At 52.4% G+C, this 23,237-nt stretch overlaps 1 protein-coding gene across 1 annotated transcript in view; it reads left to right on the plus strand.

The window, feature by feature from the left end:
• LOC144610575 (E3 ubiquitin-protein ligase RNF220-like) overlaps positions 1–21,773 on the plus strand; it is a 43,331-nt gene extending 21,558 nt beyond the window's left edge. Inside the window, exons 4-12 of the mRNA XM_078429383.1 lie at positions 328–411; positions 2,265–2,307; positions 3,049–3,095; positions 5,577–5,709; positions 7,220–7,316; positions 8,711–8,788; positions 11,504–11,618; positions 18,033–18,107; positions 21,702–21,773. Of these exons, the coding sequence (XP_078285509.1) occupies positions 328–411; positions 2,265–2,307; positions 3,049–3,095; positions 5,577–5,709; positions 7,220–7,316; positions 8,711–8,788; positions 11,504–11,618; positions 18,033–18,107; positions 21,702–21,773 (744 nt within the window). The remainder of the gene's footprint in view (positions 1–327; positions 412–2,264; positions 2,308–3,048; positions 3,096–5,576; positions 5,710–7,219; positions 7,317–8,710; positions 8,789–11,503; positions 11,619–18,032; positions 18,108–21,701) is intronic.
• Positions 21,774–23,237: the final 1,464 nt, after the last annotated feature.

The raw sequence follows: 23,237 nt of genomic DNA on the forward strand, positions 1-23,237 counted from the left end.
TCTTCTAAACTCCTTCCGATTTCATTGCATTCTTGCACTTCCAATCCTTAAGCTGTTCACAGACGGATTTTATAGTCAAACTAACCTCCTCTGCCTGCATGTGATCCATATCCTTCCACTCCCAGCTTATCCACGTACCTATCTAAAGGCCTCCGAATGGCCACTATTACACCTGCCCCCACCACCACCCATCCCAGGCCTCTGTGTAAGATAAGGAATGGGCTCTGAGCTAGAATAGCTAGGCCGGGCAAAACTCTCTGAGCTCCATCGGCGTGAGTTGGCGGTCTTTGGGATGCGGCCGCACTAAGTCATCTTGTCTCCCCACAGTCGCTGCCGGTCAAGGAAGAAGTGGACTCTCCCAGCGGCTCCCCTCTGCCCATCGATGGCGGCCACCATTTGGAAAGGCAGCAGGTGAGTATTGGGCTGTTGCTGAGGGGTGATGGTCTCCTCAATGGCTGTTCACCTCACTCACCAGAGCGCACTTCCCCAGGTTTAACGCGCCTCGTATGCAAAGTCATTATCAACCCTACACTGCTAGGCCAATGGTCTGCTTTAGTTTGGTTTTGAGATACAGTGCGGATAAGGCCCTTCGGCCCACCGAGTCCGCGCCGACCAGCGATCCCCGCACACTAACACTATCGGCAGCGCGGTGGCACAGCGGTAGAGTTGCTGCCTTACAGCGCTTGCAGCGCCGGAGACCCGGGTTCGATCCCGACTACGGGCGCCGTCTGTACGGAGTTTGTACGTTCTTCCCCTGACCCGCGTGGGTTTTCTCCGAGATCTTCGGTTTCCTCCCACACTCCAAAGACGTGCAGGTTTGTAGGTTAATTGGCTTGGTATAAATGTAAATTGTCCCTAGTGTGCGTAGGATAGTGTTAGTGTGCCGGGATCGCTGGTCGGCGCAGACCCAGTGGGCCGAAGGGCCTGTTTCCGCGCTGTATCTCTAAACTAAACTAAACTATCCTACACACACTGAAGCCAATTAACCTGCAAACCTGTACGCACGTCTTTGGAGTGTGGGAAGAGACCGGAGATCTCGGAGAAAACAGGCGCTTATGGGGAGAACGTACAAACTCCGTACAGACAGCACCCGTAGGCAGGATCGAACCCGTGTCTGTGGCGCGGTAAGGCCGCAACTCTACCGCTGCGCCACCGTGCCACTCTCAAGGCTTCTCAGTGCCTCCGTAGCCTCACAGAGAGGCACAGACACAGGAAGAGGCCCTTCAGCCCGTCGAGTCCACACCAACCGGCCCGTTTTACATTAATCCCAATCCCAATATTCTCATCAACTCCGTCCTGATTCAACTGCACTCCAACGCACTCTGGGAACATTTACAGAGGCCACAGAAACGACCCACCTTTAGGGTTTTGGGATACGGGGAGGGGGAAACCGGAGCACCCGGAGAAAGCCCACGTGGACGCTGGGAGAACGTGCAAATTCCACGCTGACTATGCCCGAGGTCAGGAATGAACCCGGGTCGCTAGTGCCACGAGGCAGCAGCTCCACCCGCTGCATAACTCTGCTGTTCACAACATCCATAATATTCTGAGTGCAAATCTCACCTCTAAGGCAGTGAAAAGATTAGCAGAGATCACGTATATCTCTGGGGTACAGTACACTTATCTCACAAGGTAGTGTAAGAAAATAACTGCAGATGCTGGTACAGATCGAAGGTATTTATTCACAAAATGCTGGAGTAACTCAGCAGGTCAGGCAGCATCTCAGGAGAGAAGGAATGGGTGACGTTTCGGGTCGAGACCCTTCTTCAGACTTCATGAAGAAGGGTCTCGACCCGAAACATCACCCATTCCTTATCTCACAAGGGATATATATCATCAATAACTCTTCCTTCAAGTCCCTCCTTAAGATAGGTCCTTCCTCTTACTTAGTTTAGTTTAGTTCAGCAAGGAAACAGGCCCTTCGGCCCACCAAGCCCAAACCGACCAGCGATCCCTGCACACTAACACTATCCTACACACACACACGAGGGATAATTTTACCAAGCCAATTAGCCTACAAACCTGTCCGTCTCTGGAGTGTGGGAGGAGACCGGAGCACCCGGAGAAAACCCACGCAGGTCACTGGGAGAACGTACAAACTCTGTACAGACAGCACCCGTAGTTATAATCGAACCCGGGTCTCCGGCGCTGTGAGGCAGCAACTCTACCGCTGTGCCACTTGTTGCCATTCTGGGTACAGAAGTGACTCCTGCATCTTCCAAGGAACAATAACCACAGCTATCCCAATTTCTATGTGTCCACAGACATATCAGCAAGTAAGAATTAACAGAGAGAGTCGACGAAATGGTGAGTCTTTAACACGGGAACAAAGTTCAAAGAAACGCTGAAGGTGTAGACAAAATGCTGGAGTAACTCAGCGGGTCAGGCAGCCTCTCTGGAGATGGACAGAAAGTGCTGGCGTGACTCAGCGGGTCAGGCAGCATGTCTGGAGATGGACAGAAAGTGCTGGCATGACACCACGGGTCAGGCAGCATCTCCGGAGGATTCAGAATCCGCTTCCAGGCCACTCCAGCCACCCGCGTGCCGCGACCATCGACCCCGATCCTCACCTCGCCTCTCCTGCGGCCACCAGCAGTCCAGGGCCATCAACTTACCCGGATTCCAGGCCCAGTCCCAGACTGCGAGTCTGGAGAAGGGTCTCGACCCGAAAAGTCACCCGTCCATGTTCTCCAGAGATGCTGCCTGACCCGCTGAGTGACTCCAGCACTCCTGAGTGTCCTGTTGTGCATTAACCAGCAACTGTAGCTGTTTGTTTCTACTACTTACACAATGATAATCCCTCACTCTGTTATAGCGGACAATCAGCAATAACAGACACCACTATGGCCCATTATAACGAGGGTTTAGTGTATGTGCTAGATACCCAACCATTGGACATGTCGACCAATGTCTCCATCGTTGATATATAAATGCAGTGGCAGAGGGAAGAGTCCAAGTGTCGGGACCATGCTGTGCATCGGCCCTGACCCCTCTTTGCTGCCTCGTCTCACAGACACCACCTCATGTTGTGTTTTGTTCATCCTACAGCCCGAGCAAAGAGGTGCAAGAGGCCCAGACCTTCAGACGAGGAGCAGGTACCTGTGACTGACCGACTAGAGAGGGAACGGTGGCCAAACAACTCCTTGTGGGGCCGGGAAACATCAAAGCCCAACGTTAACCCCCAGCCCTCTTGAACAAAGGGAGGGAGAGCAGGGGGAGGGTTCACATTGACGCACAACCGTTTAGTTTAATCGCTTTGTGTAGTTGTTTAGTTTAATCTAGTTGTTCCGTTTAATTTAGTTTAGTAGTTTACTTTAGTTTAATTTAATTTAGTTTCGTTTTGTGTAGTTGTTTGATTTAGTTTTGTTTCGTTTAGATTAGGTGTTCAGTTTAATTTGGATGTTGAGTTTAGTTTAATTTTCCTCTTTGCACCACCTTGCGTACTTATGTCTGGCTTATTATCCTCATGTTAAGGTCTGATTTAACTGGATAGCATGCAAACAGAGTTTTGGCATGTACTTAGTTTTGTTTAGTTTAGTTTAGTTTGGTTTAGATTTGGAATCAACTCTCGCAATAATGGACCTCAATGCAATGGATCTCGGTTGCAGTGGACTGAGACTCCTGTATCATCACCCGGCTGTGTGTGGTACCCAGGTCTCTGTGATTCCACAGCTGTGAATTCCCCCTTGTTTAACCCCCCCTTGTTTAACACAGCATAATGTCCCACCCAGCCTTGGGTTGAACTTTACTCCCCCCTCTCAGTTATGGTGGATAATCAACAATAACGGATACCAGCCCCCTGTCCAAGGTCCATTATTGCCAGGGATTTACTGCAGTTTAGTTGAGTTTATTCTTAACATAGAAACATAGAAAATAGGCGCAGGAGGAGGCCATTTGGCCCTTCGAGCCAGCACCGCCATTCATTGCGTACACTGGAATTTAGAAGGATGAGAGGGGATCTTATCGAATCATATAAGATTATTAAGGGGTTGGACACGTTAGAGGCAGGAAACATGTTCCCAATGTTGGGGGAGTCCAGAACCAGGGGCCACAGTTTAAGAATAAGGGGTAGGCCATTTAGAACGGAGATGAGGGAAAACTTTTTCAGTCAGAGAGTTGTGAATCTGTGGAATTCTCTGCCTCAGAAGGCAGTGGAGGCCAATTCTCTGAATGCTTTCAAGAGAGAGCTAGATAGAGCTCTTAAGGATAGCGGAGTCAGGGGGTACGGGGAAATGGCTGGAACGGGGTACTGATTGAGAATGATCAGCCATGATCACATTGAATGGTAGTGCTGGCTCGAAGGGCCGAATGGCCTACTCCTGCACCTATTGTCTATTGTGATCATGGCTGATCATCCACAATCAGTAACCCGTGTCTGCCTTCTCCCCATATCCCCTTGATTCCACTAGCACCTGGAGCTCTATCCAACTCTCTTTTAAATCCATCAAATGAATCGGCCTCCACTGCCCTCTGTGGCAGAGAATTCCACAAATTCACAACTCTCTGGGTGAAAAAGTTTTTTCTCACCTCAGTTTTAAATGGCCTCCCCCTTTATTCTTAGACTGTGTGTGGCCCCTGGTTCTGGACTCCCCCAACGTTGGGAACAATTTTCCTGCATCTGCCTTGTCCAGTCCTTTTATTTTTTTTATAGGTCTCTATAAGATCCCGTCTCATCATTGTCGAGGTTCAGTGAAAAGCTTTTATTGTGGCGTGCTATCCTGTCAGCGGAAAGGGTGCACATGATTACAATTGAGCCGTCAATAGACAATAGGTGCAGGAGGAGGCCATTCGGCCCTTCGAGCCAACACCGCCATTCAACGTGATCATGGCTGATCATTCTCAATCAGTACCCCGTTCCTGCCTTCTCCCCATACCCCCTGACTCCGCTATCCTTAAGAGCTCTATCCAGCTCTCTCTTGAATGCATTCAGAGAATTGGCCCCCACTGCCTTCTGAGGCAGAGAATTCCACAGATTCACAACTCTCTGACTGAAAAAGTGTTTCCTCATCTCAGTTCTAAATGGCCTACCCCTTATTCTTAAACTGTGGCCCCTTGTTCTAGACTCCCCCAACATTGGGAACATGTTTCCTGCCTCTAACGTGTCCAACCCCTTAATAATCTTATACGTTTCGATAAGATCTCCTCTCATCCTTCTAAATTCCAGTGTATACAAGCCTAGTCGCTCCAGTCTTTCAACATATGAAAGTCCCGCCATTCCGGGAATTAACCTAGTAAACCTACGCTGCACGCCCTCAATAGCAAGAATATCCTTCCTCAAATTTGGAGACTAAAACTGCACACAGTACTCCAGGTGCGGTCTCACTAGGGCCCTGTACAACTGCAGAAGGACCTCTTTGCTCCTATATTCAACTCCTCTTGTTATGAAGAGGAGAGTCCACAGCCAAGCTCACTGTTCCATGTTTCCACAGAGTGGAAGAGAGAGGCAATAGACAATAGACAATAGGTGCAGGATGAGTTCCAGAGGCAGTGCATGCTTCCCCCCTTCACTCCACCTCGCCTCGCTGGTGTCGCGGGGGACCGATGAACTTTGCCACTCACTCCCTTCTGTCGCACAGGTGGCCGGAGTCTTTCCCAAGGACCCCAGATTCCCGGACACGGAGGAGGACGGCTTCCCTGGGAATCAGCCTGTGGAGTGCCCCTGGCAGGGTGTGGAGAGGATCAACGTGCAGGTGCTCCCGGGGCTGAGAGGTAGGGGGCAGCAGAGGGCTGCGCTGGTTCATGCTGGCTACAGGGTGTAATCAATTATTGCAATAATATGTACAATACTAAACAATACCAAACAAACTCACCACCATAATACAAAATCACCCGACTATCTAAACAATATTCCTAAATTTACACTCTTAAACAACTGTAGTACAATCCTTGTCAAGGATGCATTCTGCCCCCCAGCGGACCCGGAAATCCCCCAGGGTGCCCGTGGACAGCACGCGGTCCCTTTCCAACACCACCCGGGCGCGGACGTGACCCCGGAAAAGGGGCAGGCAGCTGGCTCGGGCAGAGCCCTCTGCCGCCTGGCGCCGTGACTCGCGGCTGGCCAGCTTGGCCAGGCCCAGGAGCAACCTGACCAGGACATCTTCAGCCCCCCCCTCCCACCCTCTCCCCTACGCACAGGGTGGCCAAAGGTGAGGACGGTGGGTGGAGAAGTGCAGCCAGAAGGCAAGGAGCAGCCCCTTTAGATATTGGAACAGGGGCTGCAACCTCACACACTCCATGTACACGTGGTACACAGACTCACACACTCCATGTACACGTGGAACACAGACTCACACACTCCATGTACACAGACTCACACACTCCATGTACACGTGGTACACAGACTCACACACTCCATATACACATGGTACACAGACTCACACACTCCATGTACACGTGGAACACAGACTCACACACTCCATGTACACGTGGTACACAGACTCACACACTCCATGTACACAGACTCACACACTCCATGTACACAGACTCACACACTCCATGTACACGTGGTACACAGACTCACACACTCCATGTACACGTGGTACACAGACTCACACACTCCATGTACACGTGGTACACAGACTCACACACTCCATGTACACGTGGTACACAGACTCACACACTCCATGTACACGTGGTACGCACACTCTTCCAGCCCGCAACAGGCGAGTCTGTGAACCAACCGCGCGAGGAACAGGTTGCAGGGGACTCCTCGGTGCAGTGCCCCCCCACCCCAGCTCCCTGACAGAGAGGGGCAGAATCCCTGCCTAGAGGGACCCCCACTCACGGCCAAAGGGCAACTTTGACCGCCACGGTGGACCAGGCCGAGGAAGGTGCGGCGCGGTGGCGCAGCGGTAAAGTTGCTGCCTTACAGCGAATGCAGCGCCGGAGACTCAGGTTCGATCCTGACTACGGGTGCCGTCTGTACGGAGTTTGTACGTTCTCCCCGTGACCTGCGTGGGTTTTCAACGAGATCCTCGGTTTCCTCCCACACTCCAAAGACGTACAGGTATGTAGGTTAATTGACTGGGTAAATGTAAAAATTGTCCCTTGTGCGTTAAGGATAGTGTTAGTGTGCGGGGATCGCTGGGCGGCGCGGACTCGGTCGGCCGAAGGGCCTGTTTCCGCGCTGTATCTCTAAATCTAAAAATCTAAATCTAAAGTGCCAGTGTAGCTGGGGTTACTGTCAGTGACCTGCGCCTGCTTTCCTTCATTGTCACAGGGTCCAGCTGCCATCTGATGCCAGGCCTGGCAACGAGGAACAGTGAGGGGGACGTGGACACCGATGGCGATGAGCTGCCACGGTTTTCCAAACTGAAGTATCCTTTGCACCATTTCCTTCAGCGCCCTAGGCCGGCACGGTGGCGCAGCGGGAGAGTTGCTGCCTCACAGCGCCAGAGACCCCGGTTCCATCCTGACCACGGGTGCTGTCTGTGCGGAGTCGGTAGCGAGGGTGAGGTGAGGGTGGAGTGAGAGAGGGGAGAGGGGAGAGGGGAGGGGAGAGGTTGTGGAGAGAGGTGAGAGTGGTGTGGGGAGTGGGGAGAGGGGAGGGGGAGGGTGTGGGAAGAGGGGAGGGGGAGGGTGGGGAGAGGGGAGGGTGGGACTGGTGAGAGTCGTGTGGGGAGAGGGGAGGGAGGGTGTGAGGAGAGGGGAGGAGGAGGGTGGGGAGAGGGGAGGGGGAGGGTGTGGGAAGGGGGAGGGGGAGGGTGGGGAGAGGGGAGGGGGAGGGTGGGGAGAGGGGAGGGGGAGGGTGTGGGAAGGGGAGGGGGAGGGTGGGGAGAGGGGAGGGGGGAGGGTGGGGAGAGGGGAGGGTGGGAGTGGTGAGAGTGGTGAGAGTGGTGTGGGGAGAGGGGAGGGAGGGTGTGAGGAGAGGGGAGGAGGAGGGTGTGGGAAGGGGGAGGGGAGGGTGGGGCGAGGGGAGGGGGGAGGGTGTGGAAGGGGGAGGGGTTTAGTTTAGTATGGTTTATTGCCACGCACACCGAGGTACAGTGAAAAGCTTTTGTTTTGTGCTATCCAGTCAGTGGAAAGACAGCAGAAAGTGTGTGCAGAGAGGGGAGAGAGAGGGTGTGGGGAGATGGTGTTGAAAGAGGGGAGAGGGAGGGTGTGGGGAGAGGGGAGGGGGGAAAGTGAGGGGAGGGTGTGGAGTGAGGGGACGGGGAGCGGAGGGGGAGGGTGTGGAGGGAGGGAAGGGTGTGGAGAGAGGGGAGGGTGGAGGGGAGGGGGAGGGTGTGGAGTGAGGAGAGGGTGTGGAGAGAGGTGAGGGGAGAGGGGGGAAGGGGGAGAGGGGAGGGTGTGGAGTGAGGGGAAGGGGGAGAGGGGAGGGTGGGGAGGGGAGCCGGGAGGTGGGTTGCTACGCAACCTACGTCAGGCGATCATACTCCGTCAGCCTACACTGTCCGCTGTCGGCCGGGACAATGCAGGCCTACGGAGTGTGTTGGCCTAACGGAGGTTGCTGGGCAACCCGCCTCCCGGCCCTGGCGGCCGCCATTGGCGGAGCGGGACACGTGGCCGCTGGCTGGGTGAGGTCACGTGGGGCGCGGGGCGGTGACATCACCCCTTGTCCCTTATTTGGGAGTGAGGGAGTTGGCGCCCCCTAGTGGGCGGCGAGGGTACACATGATGAGGGGGCTGGGCAAATATTTCAGTCTGCTGCCCTTTGTCCCGCTAAGGGAGGCAGCTTCCCAGCTGTGTCCTTGACCTGACCAACTGTGCAGATTCCCCACAGCGGTGCGTGTGGAAGGCCAAGCACACAAGCTGATGGAGGCCCAGGATAAGGGCAGCCCAACACTAAGGCAAGTCCCAGTCTGCAACTGCCTGAAGACCCGGACACTGAGGTGGTCATTAGTCAAGAGAGCCAAGACTGTTTTATTGTCAAATGTCCCAGATAGAACAATGACTTTCTTACTTGCAGCATCACAACAGAATATGCAAACACAGTATTCTGTAAACAGTATGATAAACAAGAAATTAAAAAGTTCAGTGTGTGTATATATGCACATACTCACAAATACACACATTCCTCCCGTGACCACCATTAACATTTTCTGTGACTTGTACACACATATACACGGATCAGCCAAAACATTATGACCACTGACAGGCGAAGTGAATAACATTGATTGTCTTGTTACAATGGCACCTGTCAAAGGGTGGGATATATTAGGCAGCAAGTGAACAGTCAGTTCTTGAAGTTGATGTGTTGGATGCAGGAGAAATGGGCAGGAGTAAAGACCTGAGCGACTTTGACAAGGGGCAAATTGTTATGGCCAGACGACTGGGTCAGAGCATCTCTGAAACGGCAAGGCTTGTGGGGTGCTCCCGGTCAGCAGTGGTGAGTACCGACCGACAGTGGTCCGAGGAGGGACAAACCACAAACCGGCGACAGACAGGGTGTTGGGCGCCCAAGGCTCATCGATGCGCGAGGGCAACGAAGGCTATCCCGTCTGGTCCGAACCGACAGAAGGTCTACTGTGGCACATGTCACAGAAAATGTTAATGGTGGTCACGGGAGGAATGTGTCACAATACACAGTGCATCGCACCCTGCTGCGTATGGGGCTGCACACGGAGGACCAACAGCACATTAGGCAGGTGGTCATAATGTTTTGGCTCATCAGGTCACAATGTTTTGGCTGATCGGTGTATGTGTATATATATATATAAATATATCTCTAAATCTAAATCTAAATCTAAAAAATGATGCACTTTTCGAAAGAAGACGAGGAGAAGATAGACACAAACAGTTGGAGTAACTCAGCAGGTCAGGCTACATTTGTGGAGAGAAGGAATGGGTGACGTTTCGGGTCGAGACCCTTGGTCAGAGGGTGGCGAATCTGTGGAATTCATTGCCATGGAGAGCTGTGGAGGCCAAGTTAATGGATATTTTTAAGGTGGAGATTGACGGATTCTTCATTAGTACGGGTGTCAGGGGTTATGGGGAGAAGGCAGGAGAATGGGGTTGAGAGGGAAAGATTGATTTTTTTTAGATTTTAGATTGTGTTTTATTTTTAGATTGTAGAGATACAGCGCGGAAACAGGCCCTTCGGCCCACCGGGTCCGTGCCGCCCCAGCGATCCCCGCACACACTAACACTATCCTACACACACTAGGGACAATTTTTACATTTCCCTTGCCAATTGAGGAAACACTTTTTCAGTCAGAGAGTTGTGAATCTGTGGAATTCTCTGCCTCAGAGGGCAGTGGAGGCCAAGTCTCTGAATGCATTCAAGAGAGAGCTGGATAGAGCTCTTAAGGATAGCGGAGTCAGGGGGTACGGGGAGAAGGCAGGAACGGGGTACTGATTGAGAATGGTCAGCCATGATCACATTGAATGGCGGTGCTGGCTCGAAGGGCCGAATGGCCTCCTCCTGCATCTATTGTCTATTGTAACCTACATACCTGTACGTCTTTGGAGTGGGAGAAAACCGAAGATCTCGGAGAAAACCCACGCAGGTCACGGGGAGAACGTACAAACTCCGTACAGACGGCGCCCGAAGTCAGGATCGAACCTGAGTCTCCGGCGCTGCATTCGCTGTAAGGCAGCAACTCTACCGCTGCGCCACCGTGCCGCCCATAGATCATAGATCAGCCATGATTGAATGACGGAGTAGACTTGATGGGCTGAATGGCCTAATTCTGCTCCTAGGACCTATGAACATGATGTTCTATGGTTGTAATCACCTCTGATAAGAAGAAGGGTTTCCTGCGCCCATCTGAATTATATGTCCTCTGTTCACCTTCTTCCTCCCGAATGGAAATAGGGCCAGCTTCTCTAGTCTCTCGTCATAAGTGAATCATTCCATCGTAGGCAACACCCTTTCCCGAACGCCATAACATCTCTCCTGCAGTGTGGTGACCAGAATTGTACGCAGTACTTCAGCAGATGTCCGACCAATGTTTTCACAAAGACGCACACTAAAAGCTGCAGTCACCCAGCGGGTCAGGCAGCATCGCCGGGGGCCTCGACCCCAAACGTCACCTATTCCTTTTTCTCCAGAGATGCTGCCTGACCCGCTGAGTTTTTACTCCAGCATTTAGTGTCTGTCTTCAGGGTGACCCAGGCCGTTGTCAGCTGCGGGCTAGGTGAAAACGAGTCACAGACAATGAGACTCAACAAGATGACTTTGAAAATGCATCTGCAGTTCCTTTCTACACAACTTTTTCACAAGCTACAGGAGCAGAATTAGGCCAATATCAGAAGAGGTTTTGTACAGTTTTCGTGGTGTACATATTTTTTATTCCGGTTAATTTTTTTAATTTTTTGGGAAATCCAAAAAATAATCTAGTCTGAAGAAGGGTCTCGACCCGAAACGTGACCCATTCCTTCTCTACAGAGATGCTGCCCGTCCCGCTGAGTTACTCCGGCATTTTATGTCTATCTTCGGTTTAAACCAGCATCTGCAGTTCCTTCCTACACAAAAAAATAATCTTGGCCAGCATGGATGAGATGGGATGAAGGGCCTGTTGCCGTGCTGTGTAACTCTGACTCTTGCAACCCACTCTCAGCAGGACAGCAAGCTCGGATGAGGATGAAGGGGTCACATCGGAAATCTTAAAGGCGAGGATCAGTGAGCTGACACACAGACTGTTGAGGAGGGAGAGCTACAAGTGCCATGTGTGTATGGTAAGAACATAGGGGGACCTGGTGTGGGGGGAACTGTTGTAAGGGGCGATGGGGGAGAACAAAGGGGTACCCAGCATGGGGGGACTGTTGTAAGGGGCGATGGGGGAGAACAAAGGGGGACCTGGTGTGGGGGGAACTGTTGTAAGGGGCGATGGGGGAGAACAAAGGGGTACCCAGCATGGGGGGACTGTTATATATGGGCGGTAGGGGAGAACAAAGTGGGACCTGGTGTGGGGGGAACTGTTGTAAGGGGCGATGGGGGAGAATAAAGGGGACCTGGTGTGGGGGGACTGTTGTAAGGGGCGGTGGGGGAAGAACAAAGGGGGACCCAGCATGGGGGGACTGTTGTATGGGCGGTAGGGGAGAACAAAGTGGTACCTGGCGTGGGGGGACTGTTGTATGGGGTGGTGGGGGAGAACAAAGGGGAACCTGGTGTGGGGAACTGTTGTAAGGGGCGGTAGGGAGAACAAAGGGGGACCTGGTGTGGGGGGAACTGTCGTAAGGGGTGGTGGGGGAAGAACAAAGGGGTACCCAGCATGGGGGGAACTGTTGTAAGGGGTGGTAGGGGAGAACAAAGGGGGACCTGGTGTGGGGGGAACTGTTGTATGGGCGGTAGGGGAGAACAAAGGGGAACCTGGTTTAGTGGGGGAAACTGTTGTAAGGGGCGGTGGGGGAGAATAAAGGGGGACCTGGTGTGGGGGGACTGTTATAAGGGGCGGTGGGGGAAGAACAAAGGGGTACCCAGCATGGGGGGACTGTTGTAAGGGCGGAAGGGGAGAACAAAGGGGGACCTGTTGTGGGGGGAACTGCCGTAAGGGGCGATGGGGAAGAACAAAGGGGGACCTGGTGTGGGGGGAACTGCCGTAAGGGGCGATGGGGAAGAACAAAGGGGGACCTGGTGTGGGGGGAACTGTCGTAAGGGGTGGTGGGGGAAGAACAAAGGGGTACCCAGCATGGGGGGACTGTTATAAGGGGTGGTAGGGGAAGAACAAAGGGGGATCTGGTGTGGGGGGAACTGTCGTAAGGGGTGGTGGGGGAAGAACAAAGGGGTACCCAGCATGGGGGGACTGTTATAAGGGGTGGTAGGGGAAGAACAAAGGGGGATCTGGTGTGGGGGGAACTGTCGTAAGGGGTGGTGGGGGAAGAACAAAGGGGTACCCAGCATGGGGGGAAGAACAAAGGGGGACCTAGCATGGGGGAACTGTTATAAGGGGCGGTGGGGGAAGAACAAAGGGGGATCTGGTGTGGGGGGAACTGTCGTAAGGGGTGGTGGGGGAAGAACAAAGGGGTACCCAGCATGGGGGGAAGAACAAAGGGGGACCTAGCATGGGGGAACTGTTATAAGGGGCGGTGGGGGAAGAACAAAGGGGGATCTGGTGTGGGGGGAACTGTTGTAAGGGGCAATGGGGGAGAACAAAGGGGAACCTGGTGTGGGGGGAACTGTTGTAAGGGGCGGTGGGGGGAGAACAAAGGGGGACCCAGCGTAGGGGGACTGGTGTAAGGGGCGGTAGGGGAGAACAAAGGGGGACCTGGTGTGGGGAACTGTTGTAAGGGGTGATAGGGGAAGAACAAAAAGGGACCCCCTGAGTGGGGGGGGGGGGGGGAGGAACAAAGGAGGACCTGGCACGGGATACTTTGTTCCTTTGTCAGCGCCCTTCATGTGGTGACTATTTGCATACCTTGGGTTTGCAAGCAAAGAATTTCCCTGTGAAAATTGTCGCATGTAACAACTAAGTACTCAATTCAAATCAATTCAAATGTCAGCACCTGACACCAGTTGCAACCAAACTAAATCCATCCATAGTCATCGTCTTTAGCCTATTGTCACGTGTACCGAGGTGCAGTGAACAACCGTTGTTGCGCGCTAGCCAGTCAGCGGAAAGACGCTACATGATTACAATCGAGCCGTCCACAGTATACAGATACAGGATAAAGGGAATATTGTGAATAACATTCAGTGCAAGATTAAGCAAGTAAAGTCCGATCAAAGATCTTCAGTCTGAAGAAGGGTCTCGACCCGAAACGTCACCCATTCCTTCTCTCCCGAGATGCTGCCTGACCCGCTGAGTTACTCCAGCATTTTTTAGATTTAGATTTTTGGATTTAGAGATACAGTGCAGAAACAGGCCCTTCGGCCCACCGGGTCTGCGCCGCCCAGCGATCCCCGCACACTAACACTATCCTACACACACTAGGGACAATTTTTACATTTGCCCAGCCAATTAACCTACATACCTGTACGTCTTTGGAGTGTGGGAGGAAACCGAAGATCTCGGAGAAAACCCACGCAGGTCACGGGGTGAACGTACAAACTCCGTACAGACGGCGCCCGTAGTCAGGATCGAACCTGAGTCTCCGGCGCTGCATTCGCTGTAAGGCAGCAACTCTACCGCTGCGCCACCGTGCCGCCACGGTGTCTACTTCCGATCAAAGGTAGTCCGGAGGTCTCCAATGACGTAGATAGTATTTCAGGACTGTTGGCAGGATGATGGTTCAGATGCAAAATAAAGAATTTCACTGTAACTTGGTACATGCGGCAATAAATTCTTCATTCACTCATTCATTCATTCAAGAAGCCAAACCACCAGTATCAAATACTCCTGTTCTGATTCACACTCTCGTGTCCTGAAGGTGTGGGCCATCAGTGAGATTGCTCCCTTCACTCACCCTGTTGGAGTGAGGGTGGTGAAGAAGGCATTTGGCACGGACAGACACAAAAAGCTGGAGTAACTCAGCGGGTCAGGCTGCATCCCTGGAGAAAAAAGGAATGGGTGACGTTTCGGGTCGAGACCCTTCTTCAGACTGAAGATCTTTGATGGGCCGAAGGGCCTATTGCCATACTGTGTCTCTAATCTTAAAGGGTGGCATGGTGGCGCAGCGGTAGAGTTGCTGCCTTTCAGGTCCAGATCCATCTTCAGGCTGAGAGTCAGGGGAGAGAGAAACAAGAGATACAGACGGTGATATAGAGAGATATAGAACAACGAATGAAGGACATGCAGAAAAGTGACGATGATAAAGGAAACAGGCCATTGTGCGCGGTGGTCTAGGTGAGAACGAGTTACAGACAATGAGACTCAGCAAGATGACTTTGAAACTAGTACAATTACTTGGGTGTGGGGGGGGGGGGGGGGAGACCGAGAGAGAGAGGGGGCAAGCGTTACTTGAAGTTAGAGAAATCAATGCTCATACCACTGGGTTGAAAGCTGCCCAAGCGAAATATGAGATAACATAACATAACATAACATAACAACACTTTATTGTCACTCGGCTTTTTACACCGAACGAAATTTCAGCAGTCACACAAAACACAGCAAAAAAGAAAAGAACACAGGACACCTGACCCCAACACAAACATCCATCACAGTGACTCCAAACACCCCCTCACTGTGATGGAGGCAACAAAACTTCCCCTCTCTTCCCCCCGCACCCACGGATATGCAGCTCGACCCCTACCGAGGCAAACGACACGCACAGCCCCCGCAAGGCCTCGCGGCCGAGCCGCCCTGGGCACCGAAACGTCCCGCGGCCCCGCGGCCGAGCCGCACGGGGCGATGTTAAGTCCAGCGGCCAAGCCGCGCCGGGCACTGAAACGTCCCGCGGCCGAGCCGCACCGGGCACTGAAACGTCCCGCAGCCGAGCCGCACCGGGCGATGTTAAGTCCAGCGGCCAAGCCGCGCCGGGCACTGAAACGTCCCGCGGCCGAGCCGCACCGGGCACTGAAACGTCCCGCGGCCGAGCCGCACCGGGCACTGAAACGTCCCGCAGCCGAGCCGCACCGGGCGATGTTAAGTCCCGCAGCCGAGCCGCGCCGGCGATGGAAGGCCCCACGGGCGAGCTGCGCCCCGGGGAAGAGACCTAATAAAAGAAAGGTTTCCCCCGCCCCCCCCCACCACACATACACAGCCAAAAACAGAAACAAAAACCATCCCAACACCGACACAAACCTCCAATCTACCATCTGCATTTAAACCAGCATCTGCAGTTCATTCCTACACACGAAGGCATTTGGCACATTTAGTTTAGTGAAGTTTAGTTTAGTTTAGTTTAGTGGCATCAGTAAATTGCTCCTGGTGATTAGGCGGCACGGTAGCGCAGCGGTAGAGTTGCTGCTTTACAGCGAATGCAGCGCCGGAGACTCAGGTTCGATCCTGACTACGGGTGCTGCACTGTAAGGAGTTTGTACGTTCTCCCCGTGACCTGCGTGGGTTTTCTCCGAGATCTTCGGTTTCCTCCCACATTCCAAAGACGTACAGGTTTGTAGGTTAATTGGCTGGGTAAATGTAAAAATTGTCCCTAGTGGGTGTAGGATAGTGTTAATGTACGGGGATCGCTGGGCGGCACGGACTTGGTGGGCCGAAAAGGCCTGTTTCCGGCTGTATATATATGATATGATATGATATGATATGATAGTGCTGGTGCACAGGGGATCACTGGTAGATTCGGACTTGATGGGCCGAAGGGCCTATTTCCATACTGTGTCTCTAATCTTAAAGGGTGGCACGGTGGCGCAGCAGTAGAGTTGCTGCCTTACAGCTCCAGAGACCCAGGTTCGATCCTGACTACAGGTGCTGTCTGTACAGAATTTGTAGTTTCTCCCCGGGACCACGTGGGTTTTCTCCGGGTGCTCCGGTTTTCTCCCACACTCCAAAGACGTGCAGGTTTGTAGGTTAATTGGCCTCGGTAAAATTGTAAACCGTCCTTAGTGTGTAGGATAGTGTTCGTGTGCAGGGATCGCTGGTCGATGCGGACTCGGTGGGTTGAAGGGGCTGTTTCCGCGTGGTATCTCTGACATCTAAAGTCTAACTGAGCTCGAAATCATTTAACTATAGATTTCCGCAGGAGCAGAGGGGATTAGTGGGAGACTTTATTGCCTCAACATTAATTAAACCTGTTCTGCCCACCCGCATCATTTGGTAATAACTCGGTGACTTAAAAGCCTTACAGGCTCAGTCTTTGGGGAAGGACGAGCTGGAACAGGCCTGGGTAGAGCTCCACAGCCGGCAGTTTCTGTTTTGTTAGGAGGTCGAACAGGGGCGGTTTCGAGGAGTTCACTGTGTCAGCACGTAGGCAGCAGGAGAGAAACTAGGGTTACGTCACCTCCCATTGCGATGGCAGTCTCCGTTCCAATTACCACTCTGCCTTAGGCGGCGGCCCTCCCAGAGCTGTTCCTCCTGCTAGGAGTACATGGACCAGCTCAATGTTTAAGAAACAGGTAGACAGGTACATGCTTAGGACAGGTTTGGAGGATGGTGGGCCAAAAGCGGGCAGGTGAGACCAGTGCGGCTGGGACATGTTGGCCGGTGTGGGCGAGTTGGGCCGAAGGGCCTGTTTGCGCACCGTGTCACTCTATGACTCTAACTGAACGTTGCTTACATTGGAAACCCGGGAGCCCCCTGTGTGCGATCAGTTCACCCCCCCTGTCAGTCGTCAGCTTCATCTCTGGGCGAGCGATGCTCTAGAAATAGGTCCACCCTGGGTGGCAATCAGTGGTTGCCAACTATCTCACTCCAAAAAAAAGGGACCGCCCCGCGCCCCACGTGACCTCACCCAGCCAGCGTGCCCCACATGACCTCACATCCTCCCGATCCACCAATGGCAACCGCTCGGGCCGGGAGGCGGGTTGCTATGCAACCTCTGTTAGGCAGCACCCGGGCCTCCGGACCTAGACTGTCCGGGCCTACAGCAGCCTCTGGACCTACACTGTCCAGACCTAGAGCATCTGGACCTAAAGCATCCGGGCCTACAGCATCCGGGCCTACAGTGTCCGGGCCTAATACGGGACAAGGGCGGTCCCGTACGGGACAAACCAATTTAGCCCAAAATACGGGATGTCCCGGCTAATACGGGACAGTTGGCAACCCTGGTGGCAATTGACTGAGAACTCCATAGGTGGTCGTTTAATCTTGTTGATCCTTTATCCCCAGTATGGAATTGTCCAACACTAGAAGGTATAATTTAGTTTAGTTTAGTTTAGTTTCGAGATACAGCGCGAAAACGAGCCCTTCGGCCACCAAGTCCGCACCGCCCAGCGATCCCCACACATTAACACTACCCTACACACACTCGGGACCATTTCCTACGCTGTGGTAGATATCAATGGAAGGGAGGTTGGTTTGTGTGATGGTGTGGGGTATGGGGAGAAGGCAGGAACAACGGGGTACTGATTGAGAATGATCAGCCATGATCACATTGAATGGCGGTGCTGGCTCGAAGGGCCGAATGGCCTCCTCCTGCACCTATTGTCTATTGTGTCCACAACTCTCTGCAGTGGGCTGAAGGGTCAGTTTCTTCTCTGTATGACTCTGTGTGCATTTGTCTCTCTCTCTCTCTCTCCCTCTCTCACTCTCTCACTCTCTCTCTCTCTCACTCTCTCTCTCTCTCTCTCTCTCTCTCTCCCTCTCTCCCTCTCTCTAGGCATCTTACTCTGTCCCACTGGCATCCATCCAGTGTTGGCACATTCACTGTGAGGAATGCTGGCTCCGCACACTGGTAAGTCCACTGCACGCCCACGTGAAACGCTGAGCACAAAGTATCTTCACCTGTTGAGTATCTTTCACCAGGAGGAGGAGGTGATTTAGATTTTTTTTAAATTTAGAGATACAGCACGGAAACAGGCCCTTCGGCCCACCGGGTCCGCCCCGCCCAGCGATCCCCGCACACTAAACACTATCCTACACCCACTAGGGACAATTTTTACATTTGCCCAGCCAATTAACCTACAAACCTGCACGTCTTTGGAGTGTGGGAGGAAACCGAAGTTCTCGGAGAAAACCCACGCAGGTCACGGGGAGAACATACAAACTCCGTACAGACGGCGCCCGTAGTCGGGATCGAACCTGAGTCTCCGGCGCTGCATTCGCTGTAAGGCAGCAACTCTACCGCTGCGCCACCGTGCCCCCCTGATGAAAGATACTCAACAGGTGAAGACACTCAACAGAGTGCATCTCCCATTCGCGGTATCCACAAAATCAACATCAGACATGATTATTGTTGAAAAGGCACAAAGTGTCGGAGGAACTCAGCAGGCCTGGCTCGAAGGGCCGAATGGCCTCCTCCTGCACCTATTGTCTATTATCTCTGGGGAACATGGATGGGTGGTGGTTTGGTCGGGACTCTTCTTCAGGCTGACTGTTGGAGATGAGGGGTTTGTGGGGGGTGGGGAAAGCTGGAAGAGAGGTGGGGGCAGGACCATGCCTGGCCAATGATTGGTCCATACTTGGTTTGTGTAATGGTCTGGGCTGCGTCCACAACTCTCCGCAATTTCTTGGGGGACTTGAATGGAGCTGTTCCCAAACCACGCTCCAAACGTGTCCTAACCAAAGTCCTACAGAGCTGCAGCGTGACTTCCTGACTCTTATACACAGTGTCCAGGCCGATGAAGGCAAGCTTACCAAATGCCATCTTTACCACTCTATCTACTTGCATGGCCACTTTCAGGGACTGTGGGACCCTGATGTCTCTCTAATCAGCGAATTGTGCCGTAGATAGACACAAAATGCTGGAGTAACTCAGCGGGACAGACAGCATTTCTGGAGAGAAGGAATGGGTGATGTTTTGAGTCGAGACCCTTCTTTAGACCCTTCAGTAGCTCAGTGGCTCAATGGTAGTGTTGCCAACTGTCCCGTATTAGCCGGGACATCCTGTATATTGGACTAAATTGGTTTGTCCCGTACGGGACCACCCTTGTCTCGTATTAGGCCCGGGGGGTGCTGTAGGCCCGGACACTGTAGGCCCAGACAGTGTAGGCCCGGACACTGTAGGCCCGGACACTGTAGGCCCAGACACTGTAGGCCCAGACACTGTAGGCCCGGGGGCTGTTGTAGGCCCGGACAGTGTAGGCCCGGAGGCCCATGCGCCGCCTAATGGAGGTTGCTTAGCAACCCGCCTCCCGGACCAGGCGGCCTCCATTGGTGGAGCGGGAGCATGTGACCGCTGGCTGGGTGAGGTCACGTGGGGCATGGGGCGGTGACATCACCTTTTGTCCCTTATTTGGGAGTGAGATAGTTGGCAACCCCTACTCAGTGAGGAGATTCCTCGAGAATTGGTGATCCCCTTCCCTCTTCCTTCAATCACACCAGAGTTGGTGCACTTCACCGCAGGCGTGCGAAGATGAGGCATCTTGGTCAGCAAAGACGAGTTGGGCCGAAGGGCCTGTTTCCGTGCTGTATCACTCTATTTTTGTTATTCTTTCACTGCTCGAAGGTGAGTTTGCAATTGGCGGAACTTGGAAAAGACTAAGTGGGAATGTCTTTAATACGATGCAATAAAAAAAAGTGTTGGAGGAACTCAGTGAGTCGGACAACATCTGTGGAGAGAAGATAGACACAAAATGCTGGAGTAACCCAGTGGGTCAGGCAGCATCTCTGGAGAGAAGGGATGGGTGACGTTTCTTCAGTTTCAGATCTATTAGAGAGTGGACTCCACTCCATTAGATTAAACCTGTACAGCACAGGTACAGACCCAAAACTTTGCTTATTCCTTTTCTCCAGAGATGCTGCCTGACCTGCTGAGTTACTCCAGCATTTTGCCCCTTACTTCGGTGTAAGCCAGCATCTGCAGTTCCTTCCTGCACATCTGTGGAGAGAAATTTGATGGATGGTGTTTTGGATCAGGACCCTACTTCAAAGCTCCTCCAGCATTTTGATTGCTCAATATGCCAGCATTCAATCGAGTTTATAGAGTCATAGAGTGATACAGTGTGGAAACAGGCCCTTTGGTCCAACTTGCCCACAGCGGCCAACAATGTCCCAACTACACTAGTCCCACCTGCCTGCGTTTGGTCCATATCCCTCCAAACCTGTCCTATCCATGTGCCTGTCTAACTGTTTCTTAAACGTTGGGATAGTCCCAGCCTCAACTACCTCCTCTGGCAGCTTGTTCCATACACCCACCACCCTTTGTGTGAAAAAAGTACCCCTCAGATTCCTATTAAATCTTTTCCCCTTCACCTTGAACCCATGTCCTCAGGTCCTCGATTCACCTACTCTGGACAAGAGACTCTGTGCATCCACCCGATCTATTCCTCTCGTGATCTTTTACCTCTATTCCTCTCATGAGTTTAGCTTATGGTCACATGTACCGAGGTACAGTGAAAAGCTTTTGTTGGGGGTCTTGGGCAGAGCTTCTCCCAAACCATACTCCAAGTGTGGCCCAACCAAGGCCAAACCACTCTCTAGTGCCTCCAGAACGGGGTACTGATTGAGAATGATCAGCCATGATCACATTGAATGGTGGTGCTGGCTCGAAGGGCTGAATGGCCTCCTCCTGCACCTATTGTCTATTGTCTATTGTCCATGGCTAACGGAATCAAGGGATATGGTGAGAAAGCAGGAAAGGGGTGGTGAGTGTGGATGATCAGCCACGATCATATTGACATTGATCATTTTGATCATAACCTAATTTGAGGAAGGACGTCCTTGCTATTGAGGCAGTGCAGCGTAGGTTCACCAGGTTAATCCCCGGGATGGCGGGACTGTCACATGAGGAAAGATTGGAAAGATGGGGCTTGTATTCACTGGAATTTAGAAGGATGAGAGGGGATCTTTTAGAAACATATAAAAATTATAAAAGGACTGGACTAGCTAGAGGCAGGAAAAATGTTCCCAGTGTTGGGGGAGTCCAGAACCAGGGGCCACACAGTCTAAGAATAAAGGGGAGGCCATTTAAAACTGAGGTGAGAAAAAACTTTTTCACGCAGAGAGTTGTGGAATTCTCTGCCACAGAAGGCAGTGGAGGCCAATTCACTGGATGAATTTAAAAGAGAGTTAGATAGAGCTCTAGGGGTCAGCAGAATCAAGGGATATGGGGAGAAGGCAGGCACGGGTTACTGATTGTGGATGATCAGCCATGATCACAATGAATGGTGGTGCTGGCTCGAAGGGCCAAATGGCCTCCTCCTGCATATATTTCCTATGTTTGTATGTTTCTATGAACGGCGGTGCTGGCTCGAAGGGCTGAATGGCCCACTCCTGCTACCTATTTTCTATGTTTCTATGTTTCAAGATTCAAGATTCAAGATTCAAGATATCTTTATTTGTGTTTAATTTGTGTTCCATGTTTAATTCTGTGCTTTACTCCTTCCAGGGTTCGAAGAAGCTTTGCCCCCAGTGTAACGCCATCACGTCCCCCCACGATCTGCGGAGGATCTATCTGTAGACGGACCGCCCTACCGCGTCAATGGCCACCATCTTGTTTCCCAAGCTTCCCATCCCCCGCTCCCTTCCTGAAGAACGGCCGCGACTAACCCAGGGGACCAGGTGGAGCCTGCCCCTGGTAGATGGACCAGGCCTCCGTGCGAGCTGTACAACCTCATCTGCTCACTGACCACGATTAAACAACGTATCTTCCAGTTTCAAGAAGGGCCCCAGTTCAGACCAGTTTATTGTCACGTGTACCGAGGTACAGTGAAAAGCTTTCGTTGCGTGCTAACCAGTCAGCGGAAAGACAACACACGATTACGATCGAGACGTTTACAGGGTATAGATACATGATAAGGGAGTATAAGAAAATAACTGCAGATGCTGGTACAAATCGAAGGTATTCACAAAATGCTGGAGTAACTCAGCAGGTCAGGCAGCATCTCGGGAGAGTAGGAATGGGTGACGTTTCGGGTCGAGACCCTTCTTCAGACGACCTGAAACGTCACCCATTCCTTCTCTCCCGAGATGCTGCCTGACCTGGTGAGTTACTCCAGCTTTTTGTGAATAAATACATGATAAGGGAATAACGTTTAGTGCAAGCTAAAGCCAGCAAAGTCCGATCAAAGATAGTCCGAGGGTCACCAAAGAGGTAGATAGTAGTTCAGGACTGCTCTCTAGTTGGTGATAGGATGGTTCAGTTGCCTGATAACAGCTGGGAAGAAATTGTCCCTGAATCTGGAGGTGTGCGTTTTCACACTTCTGTACCTTTTGCCCGATGGGAGAGGGGAGAAGAGGGAGTGGCCGGGGTGAGACTGGTCCTTGATTATGCTGCTGGCCTTGCCGAGGCAGCGCGAGGTGTAGATGGAGTCAATGGAGATAGGTTGGTTTGCATGATGGTCTTGTTGTTTGACCTGCCTCGACAAACTCCTCTGGCATCTCGTTCCATACACCCACCATCCTCTGTGAAAAAGTTGCTCTTCAGGTTCCTATTAAATTTCCTCTCTCACCTGAAACCTATGTTCCTTGGTTCTTGATATCCCGACTCTGGGTAAAGAGGGTAAACTTTTTCAGTCAGAGAGTTGTGAATCTGTGGAATTCTCTGCCTCAGAAGGCAGTGGAGGCCAATTCTCTGAATGCATTCAATAGAGAGCTGGATAGAGCTCTTAAGGATAGCGGAGTCAGGGGGTATGGGGAGACGGCAGGAACGGGGTACTGATTGAGAATGATCAGCCATGATCACATTGAATGGCAGTGCTGGCTCGAAGGGCCGAATGGCCTCCTCCTGCACCTATTGTCTATTGTCTTTTTTAGATTTAGAGATACAGCGCGGAAACAGGCCCTTCGGCCCACCGAGTCCGCGCCGCCCAGCGATCCCCGCACACTAATACTATCCTACACACACTAGGGACAATTTTTACATTTACCCAGTCAATTAACCTACATACCTGGACGTCTTTGGAGTGTGGGAGGAAACCGAAGA

This window comes from Rhinoraja longicauda, chromosome 37, assembly GCF_053455715.1.
Source record: "Rhinoraja longicauda isolate Sanriku21f chromosome 37, sRhiLon1.1, whole genome shotgun sequence".
NCBI lineage: Eukaryota > Metazoa > Chordata > Chondrichthyes > Rajiformes > Arhynchobatidae > Rhinoraja > Rhinoraja longicauda.